The 23,369-nt window shown below is 35.0% G+C and overlaps 1 protein-coding gene across 1 annotated transcript in view; it reads right to left on the reverse strand.

Annotated features, from left to right (window-relative positions):
- RFX7 (regulatory factor X, 7) overlaps window positions 1-23,369 on the reverse strand; it is a 154,789-nt gene that overhangs the window by 64,896 nt on the left and 66,524 nt on the right. The window contains exon 2 of the mRNA XM_012658101.1: window positions 21,682-21,715. Coding sequence (XP_012513555.1) covers window positions 21,682-21,715 — 34 coding nt within the window. The remainder of the gene's footprint in view (window positions 1-21,681; window positions 21,716-23,369) is intronic.

Genomic DNA, 23,369 nt, shown 5'->3' on the forward strand with positions numbered 1-23,369 from the left:
TTTAAAAAATTTTTAAAACCTTATTGTTAATTGACAAATAATAATTGTATATATTTATGGAGTACAATGTGATATTTTGATATATGTTTACAACGTGGAAGGATTAAAGTCGGCTAATTAATAAATCCATCACCTCACATACTTATTTTTTTGTGGTGAAAACATCTAAAAGGTATTCTTTTAGCAATTTTGAAATATACAATGTATTATTTATTGTAGTCACCATGATGTACAATAGATCACTAAAGCTTATTCCTCCTAACTGAAAACTTTGTACCCTTTGATCATCTCCCCTTTTCCCATCCACCTCCCTCCCCCAGTCTCTGATAACCATCATTCTACTCTCTACTTTTATGAGTTCAACCCTTCTAGATTCCACATATTGGTGAGATTATGCAGCATTTGTCTTTCTATGTCTGGTTTATTTCACTTAGCATAGTATCCTCCAGGTTCATCCATGTTGTTGCAAACGACAAGATTTCCCCTTTTAATACTGAATAGTATTTCATTGTGTATATACACATTTTCATTATCTGATGATGGACACCTAGGTTACTTTTATATCTTAGCTATCGTGAATAATGCTGCAATGAACATGGCAGTGAGTAAGGTATCTTTATCTTAAGAAATTCAGGCAGTATTTAGCCTGGTGACTTCTACCAACTCGAGAGGTATACCATGAGAGTAAGGCTTCTAGATTTTATATGTGAGCATCAGACTTAGTCAAGTTAATGAAGACAATGTTCCAGTAGCAATGACTTTCCTCAGGGTCAGTGTAGAAAAAGGAAAATATTAATACTATTCCTTCCGGAGCCATTAACATGCAATTGAAATTAGAAAATGTTTCTGACAACAGTTGTGCTACTAGAGAGAAAGGAATGAATGAATCTAAGCAGAAGAGTTCAGAAATAATAGCTTTTCCCAGGTTGGGCTTGGGACAGAATATGTAACTTTCCATTTATCTTCTATTATAATGAAATATCTGAAGCAGGCCAAGTGTGGTGGCTCATGCCTATAATCCTAGCACTCTGTGAAGCTGAGGCAGGAGGATTGCCTGAGGCCAGGATTTCGAGACCAGCCTGGCAACTTAGCGATATACTGTCTCTACAAAAAATTTAAAAATTAGCCAGGCGTGGTGGTGCATGCCTGTCATTCTAGCTACTCATGTGGCTGAGGTGGGGGAGGATCACTTGCAACCTGGAGTTCAAGGTTACAGTGAGCTATGATTGTGCCACTGCACTCCAGCCTGGGTGACAGAGCAACATCTCTTCTGAAAGAAAAAGAAAAAGAAAAAAAGAAAGAAAAATGAAAAAGAAAAAGAAAAGGAAAGGAAGGAAAGAAAGAATGGAAAAAAAGAAAGGAGAGAAGAAAAAAGGAAGGAAGGAAGACTTGAAGCAATATTCTACATTTCAAAATAAGTTAATTTTTTTTTGGTATTCCTGCTTGTCTGTTCAGGACATCTGTTTCTGAACTGTCAATACATACTAGATGGATTGCAGAGAACCAGGTAGAATTGTGAATGTCTTATTAAGAGATCTTAAAGACCTTCAAGCGGATGGTAAGAAAATATGTTCTCATTATTTATTGGCATAGAATATAGTTTAAAAGTAGTCTAAATGGAAAGAGATCTGCTCCTGTTTTTAGGGACCATCTTGAAAAAGTCAAGCATCAGGTTTAAGCCACAATTTCTCAAATGTTAATAAAGAGTGATTTCTTTTGTTCAAAACCTGTAGTGATGTATTTCCTGTTATAATAGTCTTCCCTCTCAAGTGTTATTAAGGTTTGTTTGTTTTTTTTAAACAAGGTCACAAAACTGGGGAAAGGCTGATGCTTATAAAGACCATAACAATAAGAACTTAATTGAGGAGGTTTCATGCAAATTCTTGATGGTGAAATTACATCCAAGGATCATTATTTCCAGAATCAGCAGAAACTCATTGAGGCTTATAAACACCTTTCAAAGTATGGGCAAGGTAACAATGACTGAGTTCTGATGAAAGATGACAAATTAGGGTATCATGTCCATAATTAGTCTATTAAACTTCACTTTTCATACTGGATTTCATCAGTAAAAGGATTTTTTAAAAAACCTTTTACTTTACCTTTGTATTTAGAATAGTCAGCTTCAAATCCAGAAACCTAAGTTATCCAGTTTAACTGTTTCTTCAGTTGAGTTACCATGTATGAAGGGAGAATAAATACACTGATACAACAGTTATGCTTAGAATTGCCTACCCTTGATTTTGTAAACTACAAAAAAAGAAAAAAAATCTATTTTTTTTCCCCTCAGGTGACACTGATTCAGAACCACAGTTACTAAGACTTTCTTCACCAGCATCACTGACAGGACCAAAAGGGAGAAAGTAGAAACCTTACTCTATAGCCTTTTTTAATTTACAGAAACTACCAACAGACCTGATACTATATTTTTTCAGGCCCCAGCAGTTGTTCCATAGGATTGAATAGGAAGATAGAGAAAAAAATAAAGGTATGAGGACTCTGTTTTCCATGCTTGTTGCTTAGCATTCTTAATTTTAAGATATTTTCAGTTTCCTAACTTGTTATGAGAACTATGGAGGGGGTGGTGAGGGCATGTGATTTTAAGGGCTACCTACTATAAATAATGTAAGAGCAAACTGTTTTCCATTCTCAGTTCTAGAAAATATAAATCAAATGAGGAGAGTAAATTTTTATTGTGAGGATCTGCCCTTCTATTTATAAACCTACTGAATTAGGTATAAAATGAAAATGACCTTATTTTCTGTTCAGAATGTTCTGCTCTAAGATAGGAAATGTGATCTGAGTCAATCTGAAAGACATCAGTTACTAGTGGACAGCCAAAAAAAGGTAAAGCAAGGCTGACAAGCAAACTTCAGCAAAACTCAAAATTTGTTCCTCACTCTATTTTCTTCCTAATTCTGCTGGGTAACCTACAGAAGCCACACCTATCTGAAAACAAGCTAACAAACAAACAAACAAAAAATCCCTTTCAATTTGCCTGAACTATAATCAAGCCTGGAGAAATTCCAACATTAAGAAACCCTGAGGGACTGCAATGTTAGCACTGGCAAATTCACACTCCAAGATAGATATGTAGGATATTTCTGAGCAGATTTCTTGTATAATATTGGGAAGGTGCTGCACACAAAATTAGGAATAGATCAAATTATGAAAGAAAAAGTTAAAAGAGATTAACCAGCGACATTGACTGTATCCAGATGGTGGTTATTTTTATTAATGTGCTCTAAAATATATTGATTTTCTTAGCTACTTATATTTGCCTATTAAATATTTTTAAAAAATTGAGCTCATAAATTGATGGTAATAAATCAAAGGATAATTCCAGAAAAGAAACACAAACCACAATGAATTTTTTAGGACTTCATAGTAAAAAAGGAAGCTGAATCTCTGAAACTGATATAATGAATAACATAGTAGAAAGTATTGTAGCTACGTAAGTGGCAAAGTAACTAAGGACCAAATGAAATGCTAGGACAGGGGCATATTGTTAAAATATTCATACAATAGGGTTCAAATAGGCAAAGGGTACACAGCCAAAAGATTTGAGTCCCTTTGAAATAGGATTCAAATAGGAGCCATCTTAAGGAGAACACTTCTTTCTATAGTTAAATTCTACAAAAAGTGACCATATCATGGAATCATCATGTAACATATCTCTGGATCACTCAGGTGAGGCAAAGGTTATTACGATGTTTCTGTGTACTATTTGAAAAGATGCCAGGGTTCTACTAGTTGTTGGGGATAGGAGTGGGGGCATTAAAGAAGGATAAGGTTTAGATCTTTCTAGTCACTATGTTTTTTTTTTTTTTTTTTTTTTTGAGACAGAGTCTCACTTTGTTGCCCGGGCTAGAGTGAGTGCCGTGGCGTCAGCCTAGCTCACAGCAACCTCAAACTCCTGGGCTCAAGCAATCCTTCTGCCTCAGCCTCCCGAGTAGCTGGGACTACAGGCACGCGCCACCATGCCCGGCTAATTTTTTCTATACATGTTTAGTTGTACGATTAATTTCTTTCTATTTTTAGTAGAGACGGGGGTCTCGCTCTTGCTCAGGCTGGTTTCGAACTCCTGAGCTCAAACAATCCGCCCGCCTCAGCCTCCCAGAGAGCTAGGATTACAGGCGTGAGCCACCGCGCCCGGCCTAGTCACTATGTTTTAAACGTTTTTTCAGCATGGAAAGAAAGGATGGTGCCTGAAAGCCCAGCTACCATATGCTTCTAAAGAATTGGATTTCTATTTGATTATTCAAGATTACAAAGCTACAGCCTTAACAAAGATGTAGGCCACAGAGAGGAAAAGTTAGTTCTTTAATCCCTGGCTGTTCCTAGTAACCTTGCCTTCTTTTCTCCCCTAGAGTTTACTTTTCTATAAGTTTGAAATGACTTAAAATACAAAGAAAAATTAGAATACTATAAGAATTCATTTGTTTTCTATCAGATCACACTTTTGTGTATTGTCATTCTTTGAATATAAAGATACTAATGAAAACTGAGTTTCTTCTGGTTATGATGAGAGAATGCCATCATACTTTTTTCTGTTCTTCTTTGAGACGATAAAATAAATTTGGAAGCTAACTGACAATGGTTAGAGCATTCTTTATAATTAAAAAAGTTACCAGAACTCATGATGTGGGCCTCAGTGGCAATTTAGTCCATGTGAGGCCATAACAGGAGAAAAAAACCCAAAAACATAATAACTATGTTTCCTGCCATACTAAAAGGGGATAAAATAACTCAAATGTTTAATGTAAAAAAAGGAAAGAGTAAAAGGTTCAAAATCCTGCAAATGGCATGGCCTTATACTTATTTGTTATACTCAAAAACAAAACAAAATCTGGCCCCTTTGTAAAGTTTTCCTACTCAAGTAAATTCTACACAGACATACTCTTCGTTTTGAAAATTACCTACTTCTTCTCCACCAAGTGAATGGAAGGAAAAAGTCAAATTCTGAGATAAGTCTTTACTAATAGTAACCCTAGTGCCCTATCACAAGATAAATTCTATCTTCTAACCATAAGCCCTTTTTAAGACATGATATATTTTATTTATTTATTCCTCTGATATATTTTAATTTGATACTTCTAACAAAATTTTTAGTTTTAATCAAATGTAGGTCAGTAAGTTGACTTTGGTTATCATTTAGCATTCATCATAGCAAAAATTTGAGGTGAGAAAGTATGCTTTCTCCTGTAAAGGGGGAAAGGGAGGTAGAGAATCTTTTCAATTCCAGACACCTCATACAAACTCCCTTGATGATGTAGTATATATATCACTAGGGCACAGGAGAGCAGGTAGGCCTCTTATTAAGAATTACTACTTGAGTGAGCTACTCCAATTTATTGCTGGGAGTGTGTCAACTCTCTTCAAAGGCCCTACTCTTAGTCTGGTTCTCAGGAAGCAGATATCCTATATCTTAATATCCCTGATAGCTTTTAGTTCCCATTCAATCACTTTAGCAGTAAGCACATTAAGAGAATTGGCTTCTGATTTAAAACACTAACCATAGGATAGACTTGGAAAATTTAAAAATGAAATGAGATTAATTTATTCATTCATTCAACATCAAGTGCCTACTATGCTCTATGTACTACCTTCTATTTTAGTAACAGGGAGACAGACAAAAAATAAAATTTAAAAGTAAAACATGTTACATGATGATGATAAATGCTATGAAGAAAAAGTGTTGGGAGGAGATACAATTTAAAATAGAGGGGTCAGGAAAGGTTTCACTGGAAAGTGAGGAGGCAACATGTTTTACACAGTGGCTGACCTATACAGACTCTCAAACAAATTATCATTATTCTTCATTATATTTTATTTTTGCTTTCTATTGACTGGCTGCTCTAATGCCCAGCAAGGATTGGAACAGTAAAGAAGTCCATATAACTACAGGACAAAAATAGAGGTTTTCTTTCCACTATCTGTCCCCATATATATAATTATGGCTCCCCTAACCCTGTAAAGAATAGCTCTTGGAAGAACCCTGCCCAAGAAGAATGTAATACAGAGGTCGCAAACTCAAATGCCAGGCAGGTAATGCAGATGAGTATAATAAACCACAGGTAAGAAGAATCCGAAGAGGCCAAAGCTTGGTGGGGACTGAGAAGACTGAAGAATGTATGTCATGTTTCAAAGGGATAATCACTTTGTTAGGTTTAACAATTCTCATGTGGAAATAAGGGCTCGGTGTCCTAAGTTTTCAAGAGAAACCAGACACCTAATTTTTTTCTGTGAACTCTCCCAATTTTGACATATGGCAACTAACTGAAAATTTTTAAAACCGTGTGGGCTAAATAAAACACATTTGTGACATAGATCCAGCCTGTGGGTTTCCAGTTTAGCCCTTCTGGTCTATTTACAGGGTTAGGGGCTGATTCCTTCTAGGACTATGTGCATCAGGATGCTTAATTTGCTGGACCAGGCCTGTGTGTTATTTCCATCCAGTCCATATCTGAGCAACCATATGTTTTGAAATCTGGGATCTCTGGAATGTACAATACTTAGATATGGAGCAAGCCATACCAATAAGATGCCATAAGCCAAGATGAAATGATACCAGGGAAATATTCTCTGCTGCAGTGTCCCAGGTATGACCCTGGTGCGAACCCAAGTACACTGAACTTTCACACAGATAATCATTATAAAGGAAGAGACTTCCTATAGACAGCCTGCTTGCACTGCCTTCCTTTGCCTGTTTCTAACTAACTTATACTATGATAAACTAGATTTTTCATATAGGATAGTTAGTGCCTTTGCTGTGATTCTCTTTTTAGATTTTAGATTTTGTAATGGACAACTCATGTGTGCCCAGAGTTGGTTCTCTTAAGAGTTTATCTGATAATAGGTTTTGATGCCAACTAAAGTAGGAAAGTTTTTAGGTAACATAGCTTAAGCTGTTGATTTTGTTCGTTTTCCTAGGAAGGACAAACACTACACCAGCGAGGTTGGGAGGTAGAAAGCAGAGTCTCTTAAGGATTACTTAATCAGTATTCAGAACCTAATACATACTGACCACAAATTTTCTACTGTGTTCCCTTGCAAGAAGACTCCACCAAGAGTTTTCCCCTGGAGGGAACCTGCCTCAATTATCTGAACAATGGCATCTGTCACCTAGTTTCAAGAAGTAACACTTCCCTTAGCCCTCCAGAAGGAACAGGCATTCTGGCAATCTTGTATCATTTTTCAATTTCTCTTTCCAAATGACAGTCCTAGAAAGTCCTCCTTTGGTCAACTCTCAGGACTAAGCCCTACCTCAGTAGAGCTAATTTAAGTCAGAAAGCCTGTAGACTTATCTCTGACAAGGAATTCATTAGACATGTTCAGTCTTGGACCAGGTGAGTTTATTTTACATTAGCCCTTGCTAAAGAGAAACAAACTCTATTGCCCTTTTAACTTATGTTTGTTCTAATAACTCCAAAGAAGTAGTCAATTTAGAGGACCCGAATATTAGAACAAGTGGGGAGACTGCTTCCTCGTGCTACACACACCTAGAAGACAGTAACATAAACAGGCAGTTCTCAACACCCTGGTAGTTCTGAATGATAATATGTGGTAAATAATTTCTCTTTCTATTCTAGAAACCTGTCCTATAGACTCTACCAACTATTTCCCAAATAGTGTGTTCCAGAACAACAGTTTCACGAGAAGTTTTATAAGGAAAAGGGGGGACAGGAATTCAGAGGGCAAAAAGTTTAGAACACACCGAATACTTAAGATTTATATGCAGCAGCTTATATGGCTTTTAAGACACCATTTAATCCATAGTTCATAAACATATTTGACTATGCCACTTTTTTTTTTAAAGAGACGGGGGTCTTACCATGTTGCCCAGGCTGGAGTATACTGGCTATTCACAGATATGATCATAGCACACTACTGCCTTGCATTCCTGGGCTCAAGCTATCCTCCTGCCTCAGTTTCCTGAGTAGCTGGTACTATAGGCACATGCCACCGCACTCAGCAATGGAACCTTTTTTTTGCATAACATATTTACATCCTGTCAAATTACTATTCCAACGATCATATTTTGGGAAACACCGGACTATTATTTCCCATCCTCTTTGGCTGAGTCTCACCAGACTAGGCCTTTTGTACCAAATATTAAGGATTATTTCTCTTAAATTTTAGGTTCAGCTATGGCTGTCAGGTAATCTAATTTAACTGAACTAAGACAAGGGGGTTAAATGATATGGACTGAAAAACTCCCAAACTTTTGCTGGGTCTAGTTAATGCTATGGTGTTGGATATATCAAGGCTAACATTTTACCTTGACTACTAAATTGATTATGAGAAATATAATTGGATGAACTTTAAAAGTTTATAATGGCATAAATCTAAAAGTGTTACAATTCAGATAAGAAATTTAGTTTAAGATATGCTGGTTATTATTAAAGTAAAAATCAACTATGTTTTAACTGCAAAAGCATTAAAACATCAGCAAAAATGTATTCGCAATTATGCTAGTACAAATATTTTCATTTGCCTTAACTAATAAGCAGGAAAAATTTTTTCATAGCTTTAAAAGTAGCATAGATACAACTTTATATTTCTTCTAGTATATTTCATATTGTCTTCACGATTGTAATTGATTTAAATAACTAACATCATTTTCGTTGTTTTAGTGAGCATATTATGAGTTTTGAAAATGACATCAAACAACCTGCTTGTAAAAAAGAGACTGCATTTAGAATTATTGATTACTAAAATTCAGTAAGATAATGAGGCAAGCTTTCGATTTTTCATTTCAGATTTATTTTCCATTTGGAACATTACTTTCAGGAACATTTCTTGATAATAAAAAGTAGAATTTCAAAAATTTCACATATAAGCTTATATTTGAGAAAATTGGTAAAGAACGATATAGTACATATCATAGTTTTTAAAAGTCTAGGCTCTGGAGTCAAACTATCTGTAGTAAAAGCCTAATTCTATCCGTAAGTAAGTTTTAAGATCTTAGGCAAGTTATAACTTGTCTGAGTCCGTTTCTTCATCTATAAAATGAGGATCATACATATTAACATCATAGGCAAATTACGAGGACTGAATGATAAAACATGTAAAGTCTGGCACATGGTAAGTACTGAATAAACATCAACAACAACAATAAATACAGAGACGCTCTTTACCTAGGGGATAGTATGTTCAATATTATACATACTTTTTGATGATTACTGTTTATGAATAATCATCCAGCAAATATTTACTGAGTGTCTTCCATGTAGACTCTGTGCTAAGCACTGGGAACACAAAGACATAAGACCCAGCCCTTACTTCCAAAAGCTTGTTTTTGGAGAAGAAAACAAATTAAGTCGGTGATTAGCATACTATACAGTAATAGCTTTGAAAGGGGTATATGTAGGTGTATAAAACCAGGGACCCTTAACATAAGATAGTATGGCTAATAGGTTGGACTCGTGATACATATATCACCAACTACCTTCTTCTTTGTCTTCCTCTGGTACAGAGGCTAGAAAACAAAATACTCTCTGTCCTAGTTTCCTTTGCAGCTAGGTGTAGCCAAGTGACATTACTCTGGAGATTGAAGTTCCTGAAGTGGGTTTCCTGAATGTAAATAGGTGTCCTGAATAAAAAGACAGCTTCCCTAGAAGAAAGCCCTTTTGCCCTTCCTCCCTACCTTAGCATTTGGACTAAAGGCATGGTGGTACAGCAGGCCATTAATGCCGCAACAGAACAAAAGATGACAGAGAAAATGAACAAGAAGCTAGGACTCCGGTGGCACTGCTGAGTTACTGTACCACCCTTGAATGCCTAACTTTGGACTTCTTATTTGGTGACATAAACTGTTACTTCTTTAAGCCACCAATAGATGGGATTTTCTGTGATCTGCAGCTGAATGTATTTCCAGTACGTAAACAAAGGTTTCTGAAAAAGGTAACTTCTAGGCTGACTCCAAAAGCAGTAGGACTTATCCAAGTGCAGAAACCTGAGAAGGGCACAGCAGGCAGAGGAAACAGCATCTACAAAGGCCTGGAGGGGAAGGGAGCATGGAGTGTTCATACTGGCATCTGTTCTACAACATGCACCTTCTAGCTTCTTGGATGGCTTTAGCCAGGTAATTTCCAACCTTCTCCATCTTATACTCCCCATGTTTGAGAAATTCAATATTCTGCCCTCAGTGATTCCATATGGTGAGCATTCATTCTTAAATAGCAAATTCTGTGATGATGAACACAAAATGTAATCCTTGACTAATGTTTAGACTTCCAGAAACAAACATTTATGGAAAGAATTATATCCACATTATGAATTTATACATACATCATCTTCAACTGAAGCTGCCATGTGTGCTTACTATGTGTCAAGCACTATATTTACACTAATTATCTCAATTATATCCGTAACAACTCCATGGGGTACGTACAATTATTATCCTCTTTTTACAGAGCTAAGTTAGGTTAAAATTGTGGGAAGTTAGAAAATAATGGCAATAATGACAGGACAAGGATTCAAACTCAGTTCTGTTTCATTCTATAGCTTCAGCTCTGAGCCACTCTGCTATATTGCTAATCAGCTTCCATTAGTTTCTGGTCTATTTGTCCCATTTTACCTGCTTAAATCTTTTCTGTATCTATGCAATAAAGTTTTAATTCCCCATTAGCACTCTGGGGATGAGTGGAGGTGGTTATCTTTTAATGGGAGAGTACGAAAGGGGAGAATGATAGAAAAAAAGTTCTTTTCCCTTAAAGGAATAAGACAAGTTTTCTTTTCTTATTGGCAAACTATGACTAATTCCAAAAAATATTTCCAAATATTTTAGTAAGTGTATGTTTTCTAAAAGGTATAAATTGAAGGTGGCAACATTTCTTTATATTTTAAATTGCAATAAGTTTAATAATTGATTCATTAGTTTATACACATTCACACACTCAACAAATATTTATTGATCATTTTCATGCACCCCTGGGTATATTCTAATGAACATGTTCCTACACTCAAGAAGTCAACAACAAATAAAAATGCTAATTATACATAAAGACAAACATTTAAGGTAATGGATATCCCAAGTACACTGATTTGATCTTTACAAATTATATGAATGTATTAAATTATGGCATGTACCCCAAAACTATGTCTAACTATTATGCATCAACAAAAATACTTCTTAAAAATGCTAATTATAATTATCACAGAGGTGACTACATCATACAAATAAAGGTAAGCACACAAGACAGAAGATATGTCAAACTCAGACCTGAGAAATCACAGAAGGCTTTCCAGAGTGGGTGATATCTGGAAAATATAAGCAAGTATAGCAAAAAATGAGGGGACAGTCTAGACCAGCATTTCTCAACCTCAGAACTCTCATATTTTAGGCTGATAAGTAAAATGTAAAATTTTGTAAAATGTTTAAACAGTATCCCTGACCTCTACCCACTTGATGCCAGCAGCACTTCCCAAGTGTGAAAACCAAAAATGTTTCCAGATATTGTCAAATGCTCCCAGGTTGAGAACCACTGTTCTAGATCTGTACTGTCCAAAATAGTTGCCACTGCCACCATGTGGCTATTTTTATTTTTATTTTTTTTTTGGAGACAGGGTCTCACTCCATCGCTCAGGCTACAGTGCAGCAGTCCGATCACAGCTCACTGCAGCCTTGAACTCCTGGGCTTAAGTAATCCTCCTGCCTCAGCCTTCCAAGTAGCTGGGACTACAGGTGCACACCACCATGCCTGGCTAATGTTTTATTTTTATCTTTTATAGAGAGAGGGTCTTGCTATGTTGCCAGGCTAGTCTTGAACTCCTGGCCTCAAGTGATCCTCTTGCCTCTGCCTTGAAAAGTGTTAGGATTACAGGCATGAGCCGCTGCTCCAGGCCATCTTTAAATTAATTAAAATTAAATAAAATTAAAAGTCCCGTTGCTCAGTCACACTAACCACATTTCAAGTACTCAATAGCCACATGTGGCCAGTGACTACCACACTGAATAGTGCACATGTAAAACACTTCTACCATCACAGAAAGATCTGTGGCCAATGCTATTATGGATTGAGAGAGTAAATAATCTCTTCTACCCCATCACTTTTTATTATAGCTTGTTGATAGGCTGTGGAGGGAGTGGAGAAAAAGATGAGGTTAGACAAAAAAGGTAAGGCCTGAGTATGAGGGGTCTTCTATACCATAAGGTAGAGCAATGGGGAGCCGACGAAAGGTTTTAAGCAAGGATATGAACCAAATGGAATTTTATAAAGATGATTGTGATGATAGTGTAGAGAATAAAATGAATGTGGAAAAATTAGAAGCAGACAGTTATAGTACAATGATCTGGAATAAGGCAGTACCTGTAGGGATGGACAAAAATAGAGCAACCAAGGAGTTAGAATTGATAGGATCTGGTGACTGACTAGTTGCAAGGCAGGCCGAAGAATTGTCAAGACTGACTTCTAGGTTTTTAAGTTAGATGTATTAGTACCATTCACTAAGACAATATGGTAGATAGAATAATGGACTCTCAAATGTTCATGTCTTAATCCTTGAATCCCTGAAAATTTACATCGCAGACAGGGCTTTGCAGATGTGATTAAATTAAAACTTTCACATAGGGGAATCATCTTGGGTTATCTGGGTAGGCCCAATGTAAACTCAGGTGTCCTGACAAGAGGGAGATTTGTCTATAAAAAGGAGCCATGTCAGAGTGATGCGATACAAGAATGATTCAAGCAGCCATTGCTGGTTTTGAAGATGTAGCTAATAGAAGCTAGAAAAGGTAAGGAAAAATTCTTCCCTAGAATCTCCAATAAACAAAACAAAACAACCAACATAGCACTGCTGACACCATAGTTTTATCCCAGTGAGACCCATGTCAGATTGCTCATCTACAGAACTCCAAAATATTAACTTTGTATTGTTTTATATAGCCACTAAACTTACGTTAATTTGTTATAACAGCAATAGGAAATGAATACAGATAGGTATAGAATTTGAGGTATGATGCATGAATTTGGCTCTGAAAAAGTTGAGTTTGAAGTACCTAAGGGACATCTAGGTAAAATTGATCAACTGACACATAGTTGGATATGGGCCTGGAGCTTAGGCTGTGAACATATAATTAGGAGTCATCAGTATGTTGAGATTAATTAAAATCACCAAAGTAGATGAGATCACCATAGACAAATATGAATAAAATGCAGAAGAACAGAAGCCCTTGAAGGAAATTGAGAAGGAACAGTCTGAGATTTAACATAAAAACCAGAATAGTGCGGCATCTAAGAAATTGAAAAAATAAGAATGTACCAAACTGGGGGGAGCAGGGTGGTCTATGTAAGGGGATGGTCAATAAAGTCAACTGAAAAGGACTGTCAGTTGGGGCTGAGATTATCTGTTTTATTTAGCAACAAAAGGTCATTATATCCTTGATAAAAATAAGTTTCAGAAAAGTGGTATTAGAATAAAACTTTTGTTACTGGGGTAAAAACTGAATGAAAAGTGAGTCATGAGACCGAGTTCAATCACACTTTGACTAAATTTTGACTTTCTTCTTTCTAAGTAAAGAAGAAAGAAAAGGGTGGTAGCTAGAAAAGAGTTGTGGGTTTCAGGAAGGATTCTTTTATTATTATGGGGGAAAAATTAACCATTTAACTATTCATGGGAAAAAGCCAGTAGAAAATGAGAGCATAAAGAAACAGGACAACGTGAATAAATCATGACATGAATTCTGAGGTAGGAAGGAATGGGATCCAAAGCCTAGGCAGGGAGGCATCAGCCTTCAAACAGGCAGAAGAACATTTCTTCTGTTGGGAGACAAACAAGGGAAGGAAGACAAGAATCAGTACAGAACTGAGCAACTACTGAGTTGGGGACAAGAAATGGTATTGGAGTACTGACACTGTAACTTCCTATTTTCTCAGAGAAGTAGAAGGCGAGATTATTTGCTGACAGTGAGAAAAGAAGAGGTGAGTGTAGAAGCTTGAGCTAAAGAAGTTTGAAATGGATTTAGTGGAGAATAGTGGGAAGTAAAACACTAAGAAACAAAGGAGGTATGAAGGGGCCTATACTGAACCCTTAAAATAGCCACTTCTGCATGTGCCCATGTTGGAGTACCTGATACCGGAGCAACTCTCCCAACTTTACCAACTCACAACATGAACAAAGAGCACAAACTATTAGACCTGAAAGAAACAAATGAGATGATCCTATCTGAAGGCAACTTCTGGACTGTGGTGTAGAGAGGAGCAACCCAAGCAGAGCAAGGCAGAACTGCTGAGCTTTAGACAGTGGTTAATGTTTTAGGCAAAGTACTGTGTGGAAGGATGACAAAGAAAGAACTTCAAAATCAATGCAAATTCCTATGTAGATTTAGAATCTATTGCTGAATACTAAACTGTATATGTATAGAGGAAAATTCCATGAAGCTGGTCAAAGAACTAGCAGGGATCTTTAAGTGGCTGACACGTTTCAGTTCTAACCAGAAAGAACTGAGAGATCTCAGTGAATACCTGAGGAATGCAGACACCATAAGGGTAATATTTCAGTATAAAAGCTAAACTAGCTCTAGAGTAGATATCATTCTAGACCTGCCCTAAGAAAGATTAAACACACTCTTCAAAAGGATCAAAACAATCTATAAATAACACAGTTGCCTGCGAAAACGAACTTCACTACACTTTAAAGGAAAAGAACAAAATTCAGATGCTCAAAAACAAAACAAAAACCACAAAAATCAATGTCCAGCACTAAATTAAAAATTATTAGATCAGGGAAGAGAAAGAAACAAAGGGCATCCAAACTGGAAAAGAGAAAGTCAAACTATCCTTGTTTGCTGACGATCTGATCTTATACCTAGAAAACCCTAAAGACTCCTTGAATTGATAAATTAGTTCAGTAAAGTCTCAGCTTACAAAATCAATGTACACAAATCAGTAGCATTTCTATATACTAGTAACAACCAAGCTGAGAATCAAATCAAGGACTCAGTCCCATTTATAATAGCTGCAAAAAAAAAAAAAAGAAAAAAAGAAAACAAAAGAAAAAGAAAAAACAAAAAATCTTGGAATACACTAACCAAGGAGATAAAAGACCTCTACAAAGAGAACTACAAAACACTGATGAAAGAAATTGTAGATGACACAAAAAATGGAAAAGCATTCCATACTCATGGATTGGAAGAATCAATATTGTTAAAATGTCCATACTGCCCAAAGTAATCTGTAGATTCAATGCAATTCCTATCAAAATACCAATGTCATTTTTCACAGAATTAGAAAAAACAATCCTAAATTCACATGGAACCAAAAAGAGTACAAATAGCCAAAGCAATCCCAAGCAAAAAGAACAAATATGCAGGCACCACATTACTTGACTTCAAATTATACTACAAAGCAATAGTAACCAAAACAGCATGGTACTGGTATAAAAGTACACACAGACCAATGGAACAGAACAGAAAATCCAGAAATAAAGACCAATACCTACAACCAACTAATCTTTGACAAAGCAGACAAAAACACCCTGGATAAAGGACGTCCTATTCAATAAATGGTGCTGGGAAAATAAATTGGATAGTCTCATGCAGAAGAATGAAAGTGAATCCCTTTCTCTTACCATATACAAAAATTAACTCAAGATGGATTAAAGACTTAAATGTAAGACCTAAAACCATAAAAATACTAGAAGAAAACCTAGGAAAAACTATCTTTGACAATGGCCTAGGTAAAGAAGTTATGACTAAGAATCCAAAAGCCCAAATACAAGAAAAACCAAAATAAATAAGTGGGACTTAAACTAAAAGCTTCTGTACAGCAAAAGATAAAACCAACAGAATAAACAGACAACCTATGGAAGGGGAGAAAATATTTGCAAGCTGTACATCTGACAAGGCCTAATATAAGGAACTCAAACAAATCAGCAAGAAAAAAAACAAATAACTCCACCAAAGAGTGGGCAAAAGACATGAAGAGACATTTTTCAAAAAAAAAGAGAGAAACAACTGGCCAACAGACATGAAAAAAGGCTCAACATTACTCATCATCAGGGAAATGCAAATTAAAACCACAATGAGATACTACCTTACTCCTGTCAGAATGGCATTATCAAAAAGTCAAAAAACAACAGATGCTAGTGCAGATACAGTGAAAAGGGAATGCTTATACATTGTTGGTGGGAATGTAAATAAGTACAACCTCTATGGAAAACAGTATGGATATTTCTCATAAAACTAAAAGCAGATCCACCATTTGATCTGGCAATCCCACTACTGGGGATCTACTCTAGAGGAAAAGAAGTTATTTTATAAAATGACACCTACACCTGTAAGTTTACTGCAGCATAATTCTCAACTGCAAAGATACAGAACCAATCTAAGTACCCACCAACTGATGAGTAGATAAAGAAAATGTGGTGTGTGTGTGTGTGTGTGTGTGTGTATATATATATATGTATATGTGTGTGTATATATGTATACATATATATGTATATATACGTACACACACACACAATGGAAACTGATCAACCATCAAAAAGAATGAAATAAAGTCTTGCAGCAACTCAGTAACTTGAATGGAACTAGAGTCCATTATTTTAAGTGAAGTAACTCAGGAACAAAAAACCAAATACCACATGTTCTCACTTATAAGTGGGAGCTAAGCAATGGTATTCATGGTCATATAGAGTGGCTTAAGGGGCACTGGAGACTCAGAAGGAGGGTGGTGCAGGATAAAAAACTACCAGTTGGGTACAATGTACCCTACTCAGGTTAAGGGTATAGTAAAAGCCTAGACTTCTCCACTATGCAATTCAGCCACACAACGAAAAATCACTTGTACTCCCTAAACCTATTTAAATAAAAAATAAAAATAAAAAAAGATATGCAAGGAAGGAGAAAAATCATGCATATTTGCAACAAAAATCAGTAAATAAAACAGACTCAGAAATGATAGCAATAACATAATTAGCAAACAAGGACTTTAAAACAGGTATTACAAATATGCCCAAGGGCTTAAAGGGAGACAGGAACATAATGAAAAACAAAATGAAGGATGTAAAAAAGAACTTCTACAAAAAGTAGAATTTCTAGAACTGAAAAAATATAATATCTAAAACAGAAAACTTATTGGGTGGGATTTATAGCAGATTAGATACTTCAGTGGAAAAGATCAGGGAATGTGATAATACAGAAATATAAACTATCAATAAGTGCAGGAAAATCATTTGATAAAAACCAACATGTAATTATGATGAAAAAAATTCTTAGCAAAATAGGGACAAGAGGAAAGATGTTCAACATGATAAAGAACATCCATGAAAAAGCTAAAGTTAGCATCATATTATATGGTGCATGAATGACTGTTTTTTCCCTTAAGACTGATAACAAGGCAATTGTTATCTCACCATTTCTATTTAACTACGTCCTGGAGGTCCTATCAGTGAAATGATTTGAGAAAAAGAAACTGACATATAAATTTTAAGAATCAAAATTTTCTTTATTCATAGATAATATGATTGAGTAGGCAGAAAATCCTAAGGACTCTGTGTAAAAGCTACTAGATTTAATATGTGAATTTAGCAAGTCTGAAGGCTGTAAAGTCAATAGCAATAAAACACTGAATTAACAAAAATTATTAAATACTATTCATGATAGCATCTAAACTTTAAAAATGTTAAATACTTTGAATAGTTTTAACAAATACATATAAAACTCATACACAGGAAACTACAAAACACTGCTGAAATTATAGAAGAACCAACTGATATGGAGATATACCAAGCTAATGGATTAAGATTTGCTTGTAATATGTCAGCTGCCCCCAAATTGATTACAAATTCAATGTACTCCAATCAAAATCCCAGTAGAAGTTTTTTGCTTTCTAAATAGAAATTGACAAAGTAACTCTAAAATTTGTATGGAAATGCTAAAAACAATTTGAACCATTTACACTACCTAATGTTAAGACTTTCTATAAAGTGACAGTATAAGAAAGTGTAATGATGTCATAAGGACAGACATAGCAACTGATAGGAAAAAAGGGTCTAGAAAAAGACTCCCACATAATGATTTTTGATAGAGGAGGTGACTGGGTAAGGGTAGAATTTTCAATAAACAGTGCTGGAACCAGTGGATATCCATCCATGTGGTAAAAAATAAACCTTGAAGTTCACCTTAAACCAAATACAAATTTAGCTCAACGTGGTTCATAGATCTAAAAGAAAAAGCTAAAATTACAAAACTTCTAAAAGAAAACATATAATAAAATTTTCATGAGAAGATTCCATAAGAAAGCTGAGATATCTGGAAAATGTGAAGTGGTCACCAAAACAATTAGAAAATAACACAAAATGGTCAAAAAGAACACTCTCAAGGCTCGGAAACAGTATAAAGGCAAACAACACATTGAGAAATGTTTAGTCATCAAAAACTATTGAACTTCAGGTAATAACTTTGAGAGTTTGTGTTATTCTTGCCTTTGGCTGCTCCCATGACCTATCCCACATGGTTTGAACAGTAGTGATGCCAGCATGAGGCTGCCTGTGTTTAAACACACAAAGGAAAATACGATGACAATGAGTCAGATAATAGGGAATCTTAATAAAGATAGCAAAACTAAAACACAAAGAAAGATAATCAGAGAAAAAGGAAAAGAGCCTCAGAGACTAGAAGAATAACATCATTTCAATGTATATGTAACAGGAGTTTAGAAGAAGAGGAGAGAATCCAAGGGACAGAAAGAATTATCTGAAGAGAAAAAGTGAGAGATATGCGACTTCAACAAACCCCAAGTAGGATAAACACGAAACTGATCCACACCTACACATGTAAAGTCAAACGGTTGAAAGCTAGAGTGAGCAAGAGAAGTGAACAAATGAGTCGCACTATGAATACAGAATGAATTTTGATAGCAATGAGAGAAAAACAACTCATTAAGTGAAGGAAAACAACGATATGGTTAATAGCTGAAACACATCAGAAACAATCATGTCTGTAAGGCAATGGAATAACATACTCAAAGCAATGAATGAAAAACAAACAAAACTATTAACCAGGAATTCTATACCCAGCAAAACTATCTTTCAAAACTGAAGGCAAAATATAGTCACAGATAAATATAGACTGACAGAATTCATTATAAACAAACCTGTCATATAAGAAATACTAGAATAAATATTTTAGGTTGAAAGGAATTATCCTTGATTCCTCTTTGTTTCTCCCTTCACATTCAATCCACCAGCAAGCAAGGCCTACTATCTTTATATCCAAAATATGCCCTGAATCCATCTACTTTTTTCCCCCCACATACTCTACTGCCATCATCTGAGCAAACAGCTTGAATTCTCTATGGGATTTCTGCAATAGCTTAACTGGTTTTCCTGCTTCCACTCTTGTGCCCGCATAGTCTATTCTAACAACAGTGAGGGTATTTTTTAAAAATTAGATCTTACTATTTTCTGCGTAAAGCCCTTTAATTGGCTCTCCATGCACTTAGGATACTACTTGTCACACCATGTATGCCATATATAAACTAATCCCTACTTGAACTTTTCTATCATTCTTTCTTTCACTCCATAAGATCTTGCATACTGTATTCTTCAGCACAATGAAGAATCTTTGCAATCTTCAAATATCCCAAACTCAATCCAGCTTCAGAACTTTTGTACCTACTGTTTGCTCTGCCTAGTACATGTTCCTGGCAGATCATCACACAAGGCTGGCTTCTTATTACTTAGGTTTCCTCTCAAATGTCGTCTCCTCAAACAGGCTTTTCCTGATCACCCCATCTAAGGTTACCCTATCCACCACCACTTGCCTCCTTTTGCCTTTTTAAAATTTTGTAATAGCATTTATCATTATCTGAAATTATAATGCTTATTTATTTGTTTACTTGTTTAATATCCACCACACCTGAAAAAATAAAAGAATCATAAGGATAAGGGATCTTACGATCTTTGTTCATTACTGTATGTCCAGGGCCTAAAACAGCATTAAAAATGATTGAGTAAAATTATATGTAATATATATCTTAAAACTTACACTGAAATAAACACTTTTGAACTCTTGAAAGATTTTTAAAAATCCTTTTATTCTTATTATTTTATAAATGTCATATCTTGTAATTTATACCAGTCTTCTTCTGCCTCTATTTTCTCAATTAAGAGAAAAAAATGAGTATTCCTCCAAAGTTATCTCAAGTTCTGCAAAGAAAGCAGGGAGCCTTCGATAGATAGGACCTGTGTCTGTCTTGTTTACCACTGTACTCTGGTACCGAGAACAGGGTCTCTATACATGGTAATGTGCAATAATTACCAAGTGACACATAAACAATGAGACTCATGAGAGTTAGAGGAGAGAGTAAATGCTCTGGGGGTTGCGGGGCAATCCTACCCCCTCTACGCCGAATCACTAATTTCCTAAGTTTTAAGAGCACTCTTGTATATTGCTATAACAGACTGAGTTTCTTGAGGGCAGGGAATACGTCTTTTCTATTTTGTATTCCTTATATGTAAGATTGGCAGACAGAAAATGTTCAATAATTATTTTCCGAAGTAAATGCAAGAACATCGGTTTCTTCATTTGTAAAAGGAAGGTAACAAGATTACCTATTTCAGAGGGTTATTATGAGAAAGAGAGAAAGGAAAAGAAGAGAAAAAGAGTAAGTTAAAGGAAGAGGAAAAACACCCCCACAAAGTCCTCTTTCAGTTATTCAGGTTAGAGTAGTATAAGAGAATTGATTAAATTACCTCTTCTCCTATTAACTATTGCTATTTATTCACTTACCTACCTAGGGGCTAACAAAATAATAAAAATGTAATAAGTTAATCAGGTATTATACTATTTCAGCACCAGACACTAAAAAAGACCAAAAAACAAAAGAAACAAACAAAAACAAAAAAGCCCCCCCAAAATAGGTCAGCTTATAAGGAAGACCCAAACTTGCATAAGAGAAAGTTCTGAAATCACAAAAAGGAACAGAATACTAACTACACTGACACTTTGGGGAATCTAACAGTGTAGAGCCATTGAATGTTCTAGAGTCTAGGGGTTATCCTGTCAGCAGATATTTCAAGAAAGAAGTAGTATTTCAAGAAGAAGTAGCTGCATGCTTCTTCCCTCAAGCATTTAAGAAAAGACCCAAGGAACTACCACACTAATATAATCTAAATTTAAACTATTATTGTGGCTTTAAGTCCTAAAAGCTAGCAACCCAAACATGAAAAGGGTATTATAATAACAAAAACTAACACATCAAGCAACTTAAAAGCTTTTCTTTAAACAAATTCTTACAGAGTTCTGTAAGAACAACCTAAACTATTATTGTGGCTTAATCCCTATCGGCTAGCAACTAAAACATGAAAAATATGCTATCACAACAAAACTAACTCATTAAACATCTTAAAAACTTTTCTTTAAACAATTTCTTATAGAGTTAATAGAACAGAAAAATAAACATCCACTTTAATTGTTTAAGCTATCTTTCGGTAAAGGCCAGTAAGATTCAAAAATATGCAATTACCTCAGATTATGATTTCAGTATGGATGACATACAGAAAGGTATCTAGATAGGTTACAACCAATTCACCCAAAGGGTTGTAATTAATGTCAAATTTTATTCACTAAAGTTATGTTATATTTAAAATCAATATTTACTTAAGAATGGTATATTTTATACAGTGGTAATAGCCTGATTACAAAAGAACCTTAAGGTTAGTTATTTTACTTACCAAAATGCAGTCCACTTTAGATTGTACAGTTTTGCTACAAGAAAAAGAAAGTCAGGTTAGTAAAATGAAGTTTATTAAATATCTGAAATATTCTAAAACAAATATATGGTAATTAGTCTTCCTTGCTATGAAAAAAATAAGTTCCTTATTAAGATTAGGCACTGTATTCTAAAACTATGTCTTTCACAATTATTTTTGAAAAAACAATTTTTTAATAGTATGTAAGTGAAGACGTATTACAATACTTACAAACAGATCTGAGAGTTTGCAATAAATTATGATTTTTACTATCTGCCTGTCACTCTGGACAATGATGTGCTTAGCAGTTGAAAGTCATAATGATGTAATATAATTTGTAGTTCTAAAGACTTGATATAAAATAGATTCTCTTCCCCCTACTCTATACACACACATACACACACCGCCCCCCTCACCCAGTAACAAGAAACCCTAGACAGAAAAGTAATAATAAAGATTAACTAATATGGTAAGAAATTGGAAGGGGAGGAAAATATATTTAGAAATAAAAAATAAAATAAAGCCACATCAATTTAACTGAACTATTGAATACAAATGAATTGTTAATATATAACACAAATGAAGCCAGTATAAAATAATTTAACTGTCATTCAGATTTTGTTACAACACATACTAAAGTGCAAATGCAAATAAATTATGCAAAATGTTCAGAAAGTTTATACACAATCTTTAAAAGATGTTACAAACCAAATTATCTTCCACAAAAGACTTTAGAACCAAATAAATGTAAACAATAACTGGTTATTTGCCTTTGCATACAGCTATATAGCTAATCTACAAAGTAAAAATCAGTATGTAAATCTCATTTTAGTTACTGCAATCATTAATATCAAAATTTTATACCTGTTTCAGGTTTCGAATTTCATTTTTTAACACATTAACTGCCATGTGAGTTGTATTTAACTCAGGCTAGTTTTGAGCCTGGAGCCTTACATTGCCTTTTATGTTCATCTCTAAGACTCTTCTCCCATACAACTTACCCCTTCACTTTCTTCATGACTTTGCTAGATGTTATCTTTGGCAGACAATTCTTCCCTGACTTCCCCATATAAAATAACTCCCAATCACTCTCTATTACTCTTATCCTGTTTTGTTTTTCATTGTTGCATATACTACCAGTCGTATTATATTTTTATTAATTTATTTGTTTACCAGTTATCTTTCTTGACTAGAATTTAAATTCCATGAGAGCAGGCTTTGCCTGTTTTGCTCGATGTGTGTTATCATCTGGCACATGCAATGTGTTCAATAAAATCTGTTGAATGAATAAATGACTAAAAAACACACTCAATCCCCAGATGAAGAAAACTTTGTACAGACTGGGACTACTTAAGAATGAGTTTTCGGAGAAATTAATATGAAATTGAAAATGTGATTATTTTATAAACTATAGATCTCAATATATCCCATTCTACCAGTAACTGACTTCTCTACGGGATTATCTGAAGAGGAAGCTTATATCTACCTATCACAAACAAACAAGTTGGTAAATCTTTAATAAGTATATGTAAAAGACAGCCTTTAAACATGTCCTTTTACATGTTTTTTGGTATACACATATAAGAATTTCTCAGTTATAAATCTAGAAGTCAATTTTCTGGGGCTTCTGAATGCATTTTTTAAATTTTATTATATATTATCAAACTCAT

The sequence above is a fragment of the Propithecus coquereli genome, unplaced genomic scaffold (assembly GCF_000956105.1).
Source record: "Propithecus coquereli isolate 6110/MARCELLA unplaced genomic scaffold, Pcoq_1.0 Scaffold57, whole genome shotgun sequence".
Taxonomy (NCBI): Eukaryota; Metazoa; Chordata; class Mammalia; order Primates; family Indriidae; genus Propithecus; species Propithecus coquereli.